This window comes from Photinus pyralis, unplaced genomic scaffold (assembly GCF_008802855.1).
Source record: "Photinus pyralis isolate 1611_PpyrPB1 unplaced genomic scaffold, Ppyr1.3 Ppyr1.4_LG10, whole genome shotgun sequence".
NCBI lineage: Eukaryota > Metazoa > Arthropoda > Insecta > Coleoptera > Lampyridae > Photinus > Photinus pyralis.
Window position 1 is genome coordinate 13,249,390 of NW_022170250.1, and position 14,693 is coordinate 13,264,082.

General features: G+C 46.2%; 3 protein-coding genes across 7 annotated transcripts; 1 reads left to right on the plus strand and 2 right to left on the minus strand.

The window, feature by feature from the left end:
• Nucleotides 1-969: 969 nt before the first annotated feature.
• Nucleotides 970-1,615, minus strand: LOC116160908 (mucin-7-like). 2 transcript variants are annotated; one of them, XM_031474049.1, is made up of 3 exons: nucleotides 1,494-1,615; nucleotides 1,372-1,447; nucleotides 970-1,324 (listed from the first exon to the last, which is right to left on the minus strand). In XM_031474049.1, exons 1-3 carry the CDS (start codon nucleotides 1,533-1,535, stop codon nucleotides 1,050-1,052), a joined length of 393 nt encoding a protein of 130 aa, XP_031329909.1. In that variant the 5' UTR covers nucleotides 1,536-1,615; the 3' UTR covers nucleotides 970-1,049. The 2 variants fall into 2 exon arrangements, with proteins under 2 accessions (XP_031329909.1, XP_031329910.1); XM_031474050.1 differs by having other exon boundaries at nucleotides 1,372-1,441; nucleotides 1,494-1,539.
• Nucleotides 1,616-3,017: 1,402 nt separating this feature from the next.
• LOC116161707 lies at nucleotides 3,018-14,667 on the minus strand. Of its 4 annotated transcripts, XR_004143420.1 has the most exons (15): nucleotides 14,446-14,660; nucleotides 14,289-14,401; nucleotides 13,932-14,245; nucleotides 13,773-13,883; nucleotides 13,392-13,729; nucleotides 13,189-13,344; nucleotides 12,640-12,800; nucleotides 12,342-12,591; nucleotides 11,218-12,296; nucleotides 10,826-11,172; nucleotides 10,590-10,783; nucleotides 10,444-10,542; nucleotides 3,328-3,448; nucleotides 3,173-3,278; nucleotides 3,018-3,123 (listed from the first exon to the last, which is right to left on the minus strand). XR_004143420.1 is itself a non-coding variant. In XM_031475155.1 (13 exons), the coding sequence occupies exons 1-13, from the start codon at nucleotides 14,564-14,566 to the stop codon at nucleotides 8,415-8,417; spliced, it is 3,408 nt and encodes a 1,135-aa protein (XP_031331015.1). In that variant the 5' UTR covers nucleotides 14,567-14,667; the 3' UTR covers nucleotides 8,384-8,414. The 4 variants fall into 4 exon arrangements, 3 of the variants coding, with proteins under 3 accessions (XP_031331015.1, XP_031331014.1, XP_031331016.1); XM_031475155.1 differs by lacking the exons at nucleotides 3,018-3,123; nucleotides 3,173-3,278; nucleotides 3,328-3,448 and adding an exon at nucleotides 8,384-8,542 and having other exon boundaries at nucleotides 13,932-14,242; nucleotides 14,446-14,667; XM_031475154.1 differs by lacking the exons at nucleotides 3,018-3,123; nucleotides 3,173-3,278; nucleotides 3,328-3,448 and adding an exon at nucleotides 8,384-8,542 and having other exon boundaries at nucleotides 14,446-14,665.
• LOC116161708 (alpha-tocopherol transfer protein-like) lies at nucleotides 6,673-7,915 on the plus strand. The gene is made up of 6 exons (XM_031475157.1): nucleotides 6,673-6,849; nucleotides 6,894-7,050; nucleotides 7,097-7,349; nucleotides 7,394-7,504; nucleotides 7,554-7,659; nucleotides 7,705-7,915. Exons 1-6 carry the CDS (start codon nucleotides 6,729-6,731, stop codon nucleotides 7,854-7,856), a joined length of 900 nt encoding a protein of 299 aa, XP_031331017.1. The 5' UTR covers nucleotides 6,673-6,728; the 3' UTR covers nucleotides 7,857-7,915.
• Nucleotides 14,668-14,693: the final 26 nt, after the last annotated feature.

A 14,693-nucleotide genomic window follows, 5' to 3' on the forward strand; every position in this document is an offset into this window, starting at 1 on the left:
GTAATACACTCTCCCCTAAGTTCTAAGGGTTGTATATTTTGGGGGAGAATGGTACACCTGGGGGCCTGGAATACCCCCTAGTCAATAGCCCCCACAGCACAGAACAAAAAATACATTACAGTTTCGTGGGCAGGTCATCAAATCTCTTTTTTTTTCCCTCTCTCGAAACTGTCGTGGTTTTTCCTTCTGTGCTGGGGTTATTGATTGTTGGCAGGAGGGGGGGGGGGTATTCCATACCTCCCAGACCTCTCGATATTAAGCTCGCCTCAAAGTTCTAAGGGTTGTATGTTTTGGGGAAGAAAGAAAATTTGAATATTGTATTTAAGGTTTCGCCCTGGGTTTCGCTAAAGTTTCTACAGAAAAATAGAATTCGATTTAAGAGACGTATCTCGAGAACTTATAAATTATTATAAATTATAAATAATTAATAAATAAAATAATTAAATAAATAAATTATTTATAAGTATTTTGTACCTCCCGGTACTACTTTCGCCCTTAACACGATTTAAAACCTCCACGATTGCAAAATAATTTTAAAGGGGCATATCTTACATCCCCAGATCTATTTTGAGATCCTTTGACGCAATTTTGGGGGGTGGGGGGTGAGGTACCGTACGGTCTGGGTGGTAACAAACAATATCTCTATACGCAAAGCGATTTTGAGAGCACAGTAGGTTCGGGACATTTTGGAGGGAAGTGTCAGGGGTGTGGAGCTGAAGTTTCAATTGTCCTTTTCACCACCCTCACGTTAGAGTAAGTGAGATATATTGCATTGGTGTCAAAAATGACCCCCCCCCCCCTATTTCTCGCACCAAGATTTAGACCGGAAACCTTAAATTATCGATAGGTACTTCCAAATCATCAGCGTTGCCGCTCGGACCGCCATTGATTAGTCGCCTCTTACGACATGCAGTGCCTCTGCAGTAGGGCTATTCTTTCCCGACCCTACGCGGGTTTGAAAAGAACGAACAAAAAAAAGACTCTAATGCACACATCCAATACAGGGAGGAATCTGGCACCGTTTCAAAACGCTACAGTGTCGCCACTCGCTATGGTTCCTCTTCCTCGCCGTCTAATAAGACTGTGGTGCCTTCCGAGGGTGCTTCACTTTCCGCTTGCGCCACCGTTGTCGTTTCGGCCGCAGAGGTTTCCTCTGGCGCTGAAGTTTCAGCTGGAGGCGAAGTTTCGGCTGGCGGCGCCGTGGAGGCGTCAGTTGTCGGCGGCGGCGTGGTTACCTCCTCAGAAGAAGGACTGCTGGCTGCCGTTGTAGTCGTCGTCGTAGTCGCCGTTGTCGTCGTCGTTCTGGCAGTTGTACGCGTAGTTGCTTGGAAAAGCATTAGCGATTGCTCGAAACCAACTCGAATAACTTACTTTTGCGCTTCAGCACTTGGAAGCAGTTGGCTCTTGGATCAATGCCCGACTCGGAAACGGCAGCGCCATCCTGAAACTGAACTAAATCTGGACCGGCCTGGGAATTAACGTCGATTACATACCGTTAAGGCAATTGCGCTTAAAATTAACACGAACAGCTTCATCTTCGCCCCGATTTCGAGATGAATAAAAAAATAATGGCGAGCGCGTCCATTTGTAACGTTTCCACAAGGCTGCACCTGATCGAGATTGCCCACGCTATTGAGAGCGCCCTCGAACAATGCGAATGTTTTGTTATCGATGGAATAATGACCTATATCAGTGCAGGATGCATTAATTTTAATGGAAATTTTAACGCTTGTTGGCTCTGGCGCAATAACCGAGCAAAACAATTGCAGCCAATTCCATCGGAGGAGAAATAATCCACGTACGAGTAGACAAATTACCTGGAGAATTTAGCGAAATCTTCTGCAAAGATTCTCCTAAACTCCTAGCCTAACACGTGAAGTAGGTACCCTTCAGAAAGACAGACACCCTGAGCTCCACAGGAAACCTAACTAAATTTCTGGAGGACCTTCCCAAAATACCTACTCTCAAAACTACCAGCGGACTCTCCCCCAAAAGTCCATATCCAACATACCTCCCGGACCTTCCGGTACTACGTTCGTAAGTTTCCTGTTTTTAGGATCATTCCGACGTGGGGAGGGTACCAAATCTTGTTGGAGGAGAATATAGCACCAGGGGATCTGAGGGGAAAGGAACACCCCCCAACCATACCATCCCAGCAACAAATATCCAACATACCCCCCAGACCCCCCGGTACTACATTCGCAAGTTTCTTGTTTTTGGGATTATTCCGGTGTAGGGAGGGTTCTAAATCTTGTTGAGGGTGAACGTACCACCGGGGGGTCTGGGGGGTATGGAATACCCCCCAGCCATATTACTCCAGCAACAAATATCCAACATACCCATCAAACCCCCCGGTACTACATTCGTAAGTTTGTTTTATTTGAGATCGTTCTGAAGTGGGGAGGGTTTTAAATAGTGGTGGGGAGAATATACCACCAGGGAATTTGGGGGGTATAGAATACCAATACCCCCCCCCCCCCCAGGCATATTACCCCAGCAACAAATATCCAACATACCCGTCAAACCCCCCGGTACTACGTTCGTAAGTTTCTTCTTTTTAGGATCATTCCGACGTGGAGAGGGTTCTAAATCTTGTTGGGGGAGAAAGTAGTAACGGGTGGACTGGGGGATCGTCATACCACCCCAAAAACAAATATGCAACACTTCGTTTTGTACTATCAAAATTTTTGTTCCCTACAATGGTGCGGCTGGGGGGTATTCCATACCCCCAGACTCCCGATACTATACGTTCGTAAATGCCTTCTCTTTAAGGTCATTCCGAATAGCACTGGGAGATCAGGAGACTAAATTGAAAAATTGGTGGGGACAAAAAAAGAAATGGGTAACACATGAATCTGGGAAGTTAACGAGGGTATTAGGAAGCCAAAACGCTGGGGATTAGGAATTGAAGAAACCAGGAGAAATCAAGGACAAGGAGACACTAGGATACCTACCAAAAAGACAGGACGCTGATAAAGTAGGAGAACATGAGGGTAGGAGACACTAAAAGAACAAGATACTTCCAAAATCTTTTATTTTAAAGTGCAGTTACATGGTGCATTTCTCTTAAGTTCTGCAGGGGGTCGTTCTACAATCATCCAGATGGAGCTGCGGTGGTTGACGCTGCAAAGACTCCGAAGATGAGATAGCAAACGTACACTTAGATACTCACAGCAAGCCACCCCTTCGGGACCGACAGCCCCGCGTGCCATCCCTTGAGGGCTAGCGTGAAGCGGCTTCTGCACGCCCATCGGGAAGTTCAGACCCTCGATCTCGACCTAAACAAAATCCATGTAGCACCTTGAGCGTATATCGGCCGATTGTTACCGTAAGGCAGGCGGCGAGGACCACGAGCAGGAGGCACAGGGAGAAGAGCTTCATCGTCGAGCTGTTTACGACCGACGTAATCGTCGGTGTGCCTTTTATACCCCTTGGAAGCGGCGGAAGTCTGAAATTAAACATTATTATTTACGCTTATTTTAAACAAATAATTATATGAGTAAATTAAATCATGTGCATGTTGCATCATTTTAAAAACAAATTACTAATTCGAATATACAGGGTGTTCCCCAACTTACACCTATAAATTTCGAAATTTTACAATCGAAAATGAGCCTTTGGAAGTTGGAAAAACAAGGGGTTCCTAATCACGTTCAAAACTTGGAATTGGAGGTCAGAATTTAGTAATTCTCCAAATTCGGGGTCGAATGTTCAGAAATTTGCAGTTTTTGGGGGGGGGGGGCAAAGTTTTAAGCTTTAGGTTAAAGGTTCAAGTGAAGCTTGAAGTAAAAAAATTGAACGTTACTAGAAGAAGTACGACACTGTTCGGAGTTGGAGGAAAAAGATTTGCTTCAAAGCTTGTGGTTAACACTTCAGAAACCCTGAATTCTCATTGGAAGCTATGCACTTTTCAAAAAATTGTAGGTATCCCGTTTTCAACGTAATTCAAACAGTTGTCTTTGAATAAGGCCAAAATAAAATCAAGGTGATCTCTTTTTTAGTTATTATTAACGGTAATAAAACTGAAAGCGCAATGGAACTACTCAATGGAACGAAATAGATTAGTCAACGGTGCCTGTACAGGAAATGGCCGACGGCTTTGTTATTGACTGTTCATAAATGAAAAAAAAACTGATGGTTTGGATCTTACCATCAAACTTTTTCGGTTTTTGATGTACATAGCATGTGGTCGGCGTTATAAGTAACTGCGGGGATTCCACGAGTCATTTTTCTTGATCCTTTTCATTGATTTCTTAATTTTCCGATTATCATTATTCTTCACTCCCTTTTCTAATACACCGACTACAGCATTTATTCGCTCTCGGAAATTTCCAACTACTTCTCGCATTTCCAACATTGTATGGTCTTGGTTAATGTTCGTTGCGTGGGTTTTTAATTTTTATTCCAATTCCTAGCTAATTTACGCTTTTAATCAATTTTCTTTAATTTCTTTTCTTAATTTCTCTTGGTCTGCTTTAATCTTTTGCGTTAATTGAATCTGTTTTGCTCTGAATTACCCTTATACTTTTTCTTCTCTTAACTTTTAATTAATGAAAATGCCCATGGGGAAAATAGATAACGATATCCCACAAGGGTTATTCCATCCCCCCCCCCCTCCCCTCGGTTCTCCGTTGTTGCCATTAGTATATTTATAATTACGAGATATCCCATACACGAAAGTCGTACTTTTTCGATTAGACGTCCCAATCAAAAGTTATGGGCAAAAAACCAATTTCGAAAAAAAATTCAAAGGGCTGTAACTTTTGATCTAGTAGCCCGATCTTGGAACTGTTTGAAATTATGAATTCTATAGGCCACATTTTATAAGAAATTATTTTCTTCCGGTCGATGTGAGACAATTTTTTTTGGGGTCAAAAAAAAGGCAGTGTATAACCTTCCTTTTTTACCAAAAATCGACTGCACCAAAATTTCTCGGGAAAAAAACTTTTTCTTATTAATTTTGGTGCGTAGAATCCAAAACGAGTCGTACTTTTTCGATTAGACGTCTCAATCAAAAGTTAAGGGCAAAAAACCATTTTCGAAAAAAATTTAAAGGGCTGTAACTTTTGATCTAGTAGTCCGATCATGGAACTGGTTGAAATTATGGATTCTACAGGCCACATTCTATAAGAAAATATTTTTTCCCGGTCGATCTGAGACAATTTTTTTTGGGGTCAAAAAAAAGGCAGTGTATAACCTTCCTTTTTTACCAAAAATCGACTGCACCAAAATTTCTCGGGAAAAAAACTTTTTCTTATTAATTTTGGTGCGTAGAATCCAAAACGAGTCGTACTTTTTCGATTAGACGTCTCAATCAAAAGTTAAGGGCAAAAAACCATTTTCGAAAAAAATTTAAAGGGCTGTAACTTTTGATCTAGTAGTCCGATCTTGGAACTGGTTGAAATTATGGATTCTACAGGCCACATTCTATAAGAAAATATTTTTTCCCGGTCGATCTGAGACAATTTTTTTTTGGGGCCAAAAAAAGGCAGTGTCTTTTTTACCAAAAATCGACTGCACCAAAATTTCTCGGGAAAACACTTTTTCGTATTAATTTTGGTGGATAACGTAGCACCGGGGGGTCTGGGGGGTATCCCAGCTAAAGAAACAATTGATGAATTCCAAAAGCAACTGTCTTGATAGATTTTGGGAAACGGTAATTGATCCTTCTGCGTGCTGGGGGGTATTCCACACCCCCCAGACCCCCCGGTCATGCGCTCTCCCCCAAAATGATTACGACGATTAGAACGTGAATAATTAAGAGATATCCCATACACGAAAATTGTAGGGGCGGAACATTTTGATGGATAATGTAGCACCGGGGGGCTGGGGGGTATGGAATACCCCCCAGCTAAAGGAACAATTGATGAATCCCAAAAGGCAACTGTCTTGATAGATTTTGGGAAACGGTAATTTATCCTTTTGCTTTCGTGTATGGAATTTCTCTTGATTATAAACGTGGTAATTGGCGTAATTACGGGTGGGGGGTGGGGGCGCGAGGTAGAATCGATGATCTGATTCCAAGAGCAACTGTTATGGTAGTTTTTGGGAAAATGTAATTGATTCATATGTGTGGGGAGAATGTAGCACCTGTTGGGGGGGGGGGGTGCTTCTATCATCTATTATTTCTTTTTGAATTGAGTATTCATCGATTAACCTTTTTAGAACCGAGAAATCCTAAATTTAATTCAAAATGAATTTGCGGTTAGTCTAATTACAATAGGATAATTAAGTAGTTTGTAAGTACCTACGCTAATTACATAATTATTGAGTAAATTAAATACTGTATAGAATTTCCTAAACGCAGTTGAACGTCCGAAAGTTTTCAACCCTTAGCAAATCCACAACAGGTGCAGGTCCCAAGGAAATTAGCTATTGCAACATGACTATGTCATTCTAAATAACACTTAATTTTAATTGTTTAAATAATAACGGATGTAGGTACATTTCAAGGTTTCCATGTCCCGATTTACCTACACATGCACGAAGTTTTTTTTTCCAAAATGTGTTACATAATACCATCGTAAATACGATAGTTTGATTACCTTCGGTACAAAACAAGGAGCTTAATAACACATTAGTGTTCGTAAATATACTTCCAAGACGACTTCCTGAATGGTGACTGATTATAATCATTTTTTGTTAGTATTGTGGGGACACGCGATGGGAAGTCTTTTTTATGTCGGGCAGTTCCATTGCGGCGATAGTGTGGTGCACATGTTAGCGAGATGGCGCCGAAGCTCGCCGATGTTGCAGGTGAATACCAGAAGAATAAGGAGTTGCGCGAGGAAGACATGAAGGCGCTACGCGAATGGATGGAGAAGCAACCCCATCTACCCAAAATTTCGGGTGAGAGCGCTCGGCGCGTTACCCCAAGCTGACACCCCTTGCAGATTTGCAGCTGATCCTCTTCCTGCAGAGTTGCTACTTCAGCATGGAGCAGACGAAGACCACCATCGACACCTTCTACACCATTAAAGCTCTTTGCCCCGAATTCTTCGCGGGCAGAGATCCCAACTCGGCCAAATTCCAGGAGGACGTCAAAGTCGGGTGAGTTTTCCCCCGTAGGTGAAATTTCCCCCTAATCTTCTTCTAGAGCCTATCTTCCCCTGCCAAAGTACACACCGGAGGGATACAGGGTGATTTTCTGCCGAATCATCGACAGTGACGTGAGCAAGTACAACTTCAACGATCAAATCCGAAGTTTTGATATGACCCTAATGCTTTGGATGGTGCAGGGCGGTACCTCCGAGGGTTTGGTCATTATCATGGACATGAACGGTATGACTTTGGGACACATGACCAAGATAAACATAATGGGGATGAAAAAGTTCTTCATGTATCTTCAGGTTGGTGGCGCCCTTTGAGAGTATTGCGCTAAAGTACGTTTCAGGAAGCCCTCCCTGTACGGCTGAAGGGTCTCCACTTCATTAACGTCGTGCCCTTCATCGATAAACTAATGGCGCTCATGAAACCGTTCATGAAGAAGGAGCTTATCGACATGGTAACCCCCCCGTACCCGACCCGATTAACCAACCAATCCCAATTTTTAGCTCTACCTTCACACGGAAACGCTCGACTCGCTCTTCCCGCACGTTCCTCAAGAAATCCTCCCGAGTGATTACAACGGAAAGGCCGGCACCGTCTCGGAATTATACGGTAAGGAGGCGAAGGCTTCGCATTCTTCAACGGGTCGTCTTTCAGAGAGAAGCAAGAAAAACATGTCGGAGAGCGCGGAGTATTTCCTTACGGACGAGAAAGAGATCGCGGACGAGTCGAAGAGAGTCGGCAAGCCGAAGAACGCGAGCGACATCTTCGGAGTGGAGGGGTCCTTTAAAAAATTAGATTTGGACTAGCTCGTAGTTTGCTTAACGTTTTGGATTAGGTGGTAATAAAGTGTACGTCACTATTCTTAGCTGCTTATACCATTAGTGGGAGTGATGGAAACTTAATCTTTTGCTTTCATGCGCCTTCTCTCTTTTTTCCAAAACTGTCTAGGCTCTTTGTCATTGCCAGAGCATTTTTTTTTCATTTTTATCTCGAGATTGTATTAAATTAGAAGACGAAAGTAAGAACCGATGACCATATCCTAAAAGGGTAGTTTTCGGGAAGAAGGTAATTGATTCCTTGTGAGAGTGTGTGCGAGTGGGAGGGCGGGGAGTTGCATAATACTCCCCAGGTGCTACGTTCACCCCCAAAATGATTACAATTAATATGGTTATATCTCAAAAATGTTTGCATCGTCGCAGGTTATATGCACAGGGTGGAACAACCCTTTAACCTCTGGAGTGCCCCATAGGAAAACGCCCCTAATATTATAAAGGACCTTCCAAACTCTGCCTTTGAATAGGAAGAGGAAGTAAAGGTTTTAAATAAGTCAAGCCCATCGCGATTCCATTTATTTAATTTACGGCTCAGCTGGAAAGCTGAACGGTGCCATTTTTACCGGACAGAAGTACCATATCGCCCGTTTCGAAGATCAAGGTGGCATTCTCCACTCCCACGACGCAGGGCACTTCGAAATCCTTTGCGAGTGTCGCACCTAAAATTGGCACGATAAGATGAGAGTTGAAACGGTGCGAAAGAAGTCCCTCTCTTATAGGGGTTCCAAGAAATTATCTAAAATCAAGAGGTTATAGGAGTGATGGAACCATAAAGAGAGGGGTGAAGGGAGTGAAGCCGGAATAATATTGAGAAAAGGGAGAGCGAGGAGGACGTCAATATTGCATGAGGGAGATGTGAAACAGTTGAAGGAATCTAACAAAACGCGAGACTTAAAGGAGTCGCCACAAGAGGTCAAGGAGCCAACGGAATCGTGAAGCAGATTGCAGGGGGGGGGGGATACCACAGAAAAAGTGACACGAAACGTGCAGGAGATCTAAAAAATCTCTATACTACCGTAAGGAAGCGAACATAATAACTAGACACGTACGATGTAGGCATGGGTATAAAGTAGAAATAGATGGCTGTGGGGAGAGAGGGGGGGGGGGGCACAGGGGAAGCACAAGAAAAAATGGAAAAGTACCAAAGAAGAAGTCGCGAATGAAATCTAAAAGGGACATAGACGTGTGAGCAAGACAGAAACGACTGTAAAAAAGACGCGAGAGAGATGCAAAAAGGAAATGAAGGGGAAGTGAGGAAGGTTTTAAAACAGGCGTGACGGAAATGACACAAAATGCAGGAAAAAGTGACGGAAACTTACTGAAGAAGACTTGAAGATGGAAAATGTGAAAAGAGATCTAGAAGTAGCAAAAGATCTGGAAGGAAAGGGAAAGGGATAGGAGAAAAGAATAAGGGAATATACCCGATCACGGTAAGAGGTCAAGGAAGAGGACTATGGTTGGTAGAAATTAATTCCTTTCGTTGAGACCTTTCATTAGAGTACCATGAAGGATAAAACTAGTTCCACTCCCCCCTCCCCCACCCTTCCGCTCCTCTATGTACTATGATAAGAAGACAGAAAGGAGGGAAGTAGTTGGTAGAAAACGGTTCCTTTCGTTGAGACCTTTACTTAGAATACAATGAGAGAAAAGATTATTTTTAACCCCCCCCCCCCCCCCCTTCAGGCCTCGTCGCTCACTGATCTCGAAAAAGAGTCGCAGTCGGTTTGTACAAACCATAATTTATTTCCATGAGACCTTTCACTAGAAGACCATGAAGGGTAGAACATGTGCCCCCCCCCCCTTTCCTAAAGTTTAACTTGGCACCATTAAAGGCATGCGTATGCAAAATCTGAGACCAATTGGTTGTCATATGTAAAAGTTATGCACGTTTTACTTTCAAAAACAGCATCTCAGGAAAATAATTCGTGGGGGGGGGGGGGCTCCTTTTAGACAGCGAAATTTGATGGCCGTGTGGCACACCTTCAAGGTATAGGCACATTTTTTTTAATTCTTAAAACATGCGCTAAAAATATCGTGACGGAGCCGTGAAAGAGAAACGAAGGAAAACGGTGCAAATAGAAAAAATGAGGGGGGGGGGCGAGGGGAGTAAGTGCAAAGAAGACTAAAGTAAACTTGAAAGAAACATGAAGGCGCTCTGAAGAACCTCTATGTCCCCGTAAAAGAGGGAACTAAGCATGAAGTAGGTGTGAAACTGAAGCAGATCATTTCATGCGGGGAGGGGGGAGGGTGGAAATATAAAAAAGATTCCCAAAGAAACTAATTAATGAGATATCGAAAAGACAATGAGGACAAGGACAAGAGGAAGGCATAGAGGGCATGTAAAGTAGACCTGAGAGATGCAAATAGGTAAATGACGGAGGCATGCAGGGGGGGGGGGGGGTTAAAGCATAAAACAGATAACTTAAAGAAGGCGGGAAGAGGACGCAAAGAAGTGAAAAACAAAAGCGCGAAAAAGATATAAAGAAAGAACAGCCGGGGAGGGAGATAAAGGAATTGCATTCGTAATTCAAGTACCGCCACTGGGTTCAACGTTACTTACCGTAGGAGAGTACGCCACTGGCTTCGGTCACCAGGCCGGATAGCATTGCAAAATAAGGGGACCAACTCAAATTGACGCTCGAAGTGATCAAAACGTCACCTGAAAATTACAATTTTGCGAAAACTACAGTAGAATCCCCCCCAAACCTTGTTCTAGATGTCGAATGTCGTGAACTGCTCTAACCACGCAAGCTCTGCCGTGGACATCTCCATTGAAAACCGATTCGCCCGTCCTCATCACCTTACCCTTGGCGTCCCCCACTCCCTTGGGAGTCCCACGGGTTGTAGTTGGCAAAACGATTCTATCCCATAGGGGATAGAGACCTTTTCGACGTATCGCCCTGAAATAAAGCGATCAGCCGGAGTCACAACGGCTCACCTACCTTGGAACAGCCGCTCCGTCCTGCTTCAACACGAGCCGTTTCAGCTCGTACCAAGAGAGATAGAAAATGAGATCCTCCTCGGGTATTTTACCCTGCCGCACCAATTCTCGCGACAGCGCCCGAAGCCCGGCACGAATCTCCCCGATTCCCTTCAGGATGCCCAATCTCATTCGCTCCCTGGTCACGATCGACTCCTTGCATTTCATCGTGAAGAACCGAACCAAGCGCGAATTGGCCGAGGACCTCGTGCGCCTCGCCGACGACGGTTGCGCCTTGGCAAGCTTGCAGTAGAATTGGAGCATCTCGATTAGAACGGCGCCATCCTCACGTCGATTTTGAAGCTCGTACTGAAAGCGAGACCTTTCTTAAACCGTCGACAAAGTGCCACCTACCTCTCTGGCCGGGAGGTCCTCTAGCGTTTCGCTGACCGACGGGCAGTTCCACTTCAACCACGACATTCCGTCGCGGGGCTCCACCCTGGCGAACTCCGCGTAGAGACCCGACTCGTTGATTATTTCGGCGAGGCCGGCCATCAGCTCGGAGATCTCCTGGTGAACGGATAGCGGAAGCAGAAGGGATAGCTTAGAGTTAGGGTCCGGGTCGGTGAGAATCGTCAGGGCTTTCGTTTGGGCGACGGCCTGGGTCGAGACCTGCAGGTGTACTTTGCCCATTTCGCGTATGCGCTCCATTTCGTTTTCGATGGCCAAGAGTCCGTCCGCCACAGGTGGACGCACGGGGAGTTTGACGTCGACCGTAGTGCCGATGAGCGTTTTGGCAACGTGCCAGATTCTGCCAAATTTTCCGAGGTTTTCCTCTTCAATCAGCGAATCCGTGGCGATTCTGGCCTGAAACAGCGACGATCCGATCAGGTTTCGACCAAAAGGTCTGTAGATGTAGTCGGCGAAAATTTTGAGCACGATACTGTTGGTGAGTGGAGTCAGGGCGCCGGGGAGAAGCTCGGAAATGTTGGCCGAGGTCGATTGCGCCCCCATTGTAATTGTAGGGCTGTCGAATTCGTGGAGAAGCTCTTCGTCGGTCCATTCCTGACTTTGATCGATTGTTATCAGTTGAGTTATGTAGAAGACGCCATTGACGTACGCCCAGTTAAGGTGGCAAAACTCCCCCAAGGCCTTTTCGATCTCAATGGCCGCACGTCCTAAACTTAAAGCGTGCAGGCTCTCAGAAGCTGGGGAGGTCAGGCTTAACTCCCCTTTCCAAGTGTGATCTAAAACGATCTCGTCCCGTGATGTTCTGATGATGACCTTCGAAGGTTCGCAACTGGTCACCGTTCCGGATTTTTCTACGTCCCCCAGGCGGTAAAGCACGACAGCGGCGCTGGGGCATATCTCCAACCCCTGCCGTTTTCTGTTGGTCACGTTTGCGTAGTTAAAAATCGAACTCCAGCACGTCGCCACCGCTTGGAGAACGCCCTCGGGCCGAACCTCCATGCCGCACGCCCCATCGGACGCATCTGAAATTTTGAGTAAACTCGCGCGACTTGCGAAACGCAACGTACCCGAGATGCACACGGTCCACGTGCCTTGGTCATCCCCCAGCTTCTCCAGTACTTCCCCAGCGACGTCCTCGGCGATGGGCTCGGTTAAGAAAAGCTCAACGACCCTTTGACAAGCCAGCGAGAGATCTCCAGCTGCGTTCCCTAGGCAAACGTCCTTCACGTTTCCAACGGCTTCACTCAGCTTCTCGCTGTGGTTCAGATGGTGCGTAAACGCCGTGGTCAGTACGACGAAACCGCGCGGAATGGCAAACTAAAAAGTACACGTGCAGTTCTCCGCTTAGCGCCGGAAGCGACTCACATTGGGGGAGATAATTGAGGACGCCAAAGCTAGGAGTTTCCCTTTTTCGCCGGCGAATGCTCCAACCTCGCATTCGCGCTCTCCAAAGGCGGCGACGAAGCTGGGGACGCGATCGAGTTTGGGTTCGGTCAGCAAGAAGTCGGGTGCGTCGCGTTCTCCACCTGAAATTTGTCCAGAGATTGTTGCATCGTTATTTCAAAGACAGATGTCGCTGTTCTCTCTGTACGTTCGGGACATGCCGAAGACCCGGGACACTGGGTACACTAGATGGAGGACCGCCGTCAACGCCGAGAAGAGCTCGGCCGGGCTTTTCACGTTTAAATAAATTTTACCACGAAAACGTTGTGGTCCAAGGTACAGAACGATCATTACGTTTACACTTGGAGTGGTTAATTACGATAAAAACAAGTTCCTCTTGTTTATACGAGGCGAATAATTAGTACTTTTGCTAGCTGTTAAAGCCCTAAGTACGCAATGGGAAGATTGACAACTGCGAAGAACTCCAAAAGAAGTCCAGGGCACAAGATTAATTTTCGTTTAAGAGGTTACCTTGTTGAGAGTACCAAAACGAAACCAGTCCTACTCCGCTGGTTCCATCCAAGATGATCCTGCAGGGAACCATCCTCGTTTCCCACCCCTCGCTACCCATCGTGACCATATCCCGGTGCATCAGCGTCGCGATGCACTTGTACGTCCTGCCGCCGGCTGCAAAACGAAACCCCATAGCAACCGCCATAAGACAATGTCGTTACCTTTCACGTGGAATGAAATGCTGGAGGGGGTGCTGTACTCGCCCACGTACTCCAGGTTGATATCGTGTTGAGTAATTGGGCGACTTCCAGTTGATCGGGCGAAGAGCGTCCCGAACTTCAACCTGGCGCACCCCGCCTTGTACGATCGGGCTCCGATGGTGAACGCGGTGCCGTCCCGGCCCGAGACGAATATGGTGAAGTCGCGATGAAGACTGAGATGCTCGGCGGTGCCCCAAAGGCGCTTTCTAAAGCCTTGGAAACGGAGATCGCTCGACACGGTCGGGGTAGTGAAAGCGCCTTGAAACGCCCCATACTGCTCGTAACCCCTCTCGTCCCCCCTACGGTTCTTGCTAATTCACGAACTTCAAACCGTCCACTTACATTAGCTCGATCCAACTCCCATCGCGCCAACGCTCCTTGGCAAGTGCATCCGAGAGCAACCCGCTGTCGGCGTCCTGCGGATAATGGAGCACTTCATCGGCACCGTTCCACCTGAAACACACACTAGAGCATCTACCCCAAAAACAGCGGCAAATTCACATTAGGCTCAACTTCACAGCCTCCACGTCACCAGGCAGTCCCTTCTCAAACACCCTCAAAAACCCAAAGTACGTCAGCCTAATCCTTTGGAACGGTTCCAAAATCGACAACGTAAGCCCGCCCGCCCTCCACTGACCGCCGCCGGTCGTGCTACAAACCCGCACCTGGCGCTCGTCCGGGAACGTGTAGCTTTTCCCATCGCCCAACCTGAGCAGCAGAGCGACCTCGGCGACGCGATGCTCGCGAAGAATCACCTTGACAAAGCACGCGCTTCCATCTTGATCGACCCCGTAGACGGTCAGCGCGTCGGTCTTCTGCAAGAACTCGAATCACCGGCACTCTCAACCTCCCACCTACCTTTCCCGAGGAATTGAGCCTTTTGGGCTGCTCCGTTTGGGCCTTGCGCAGTTTCCGTTTCAGTTGGTTTATGGTGGGAATGGCCAGGAGCCTCTTCAACAAGTAATACCAGTCTACAAGCGATAAGCGCGCGCTTTGGCCGAAGTCGCAAACTCACCTGGTGATTTGTACCGATCCTTGTTGGGATTCTCCTCGAAGATCAGTATGTAACCGACGAAGGTTAAACAAAACAACGAGCAGTAATAGGCGAAGGTTATGAGTGCGTCGCTGTTGAGCATTGTCAAGCTTCTCCGGCGATAAGGACACTTTAATTAGACAGTGCACTTTGATTTGATAACGTCGACTGATAAGCGACGGTTATCTTAAATGTATTAAAACCCACGAGGGAGATTGGAAACAAATCGC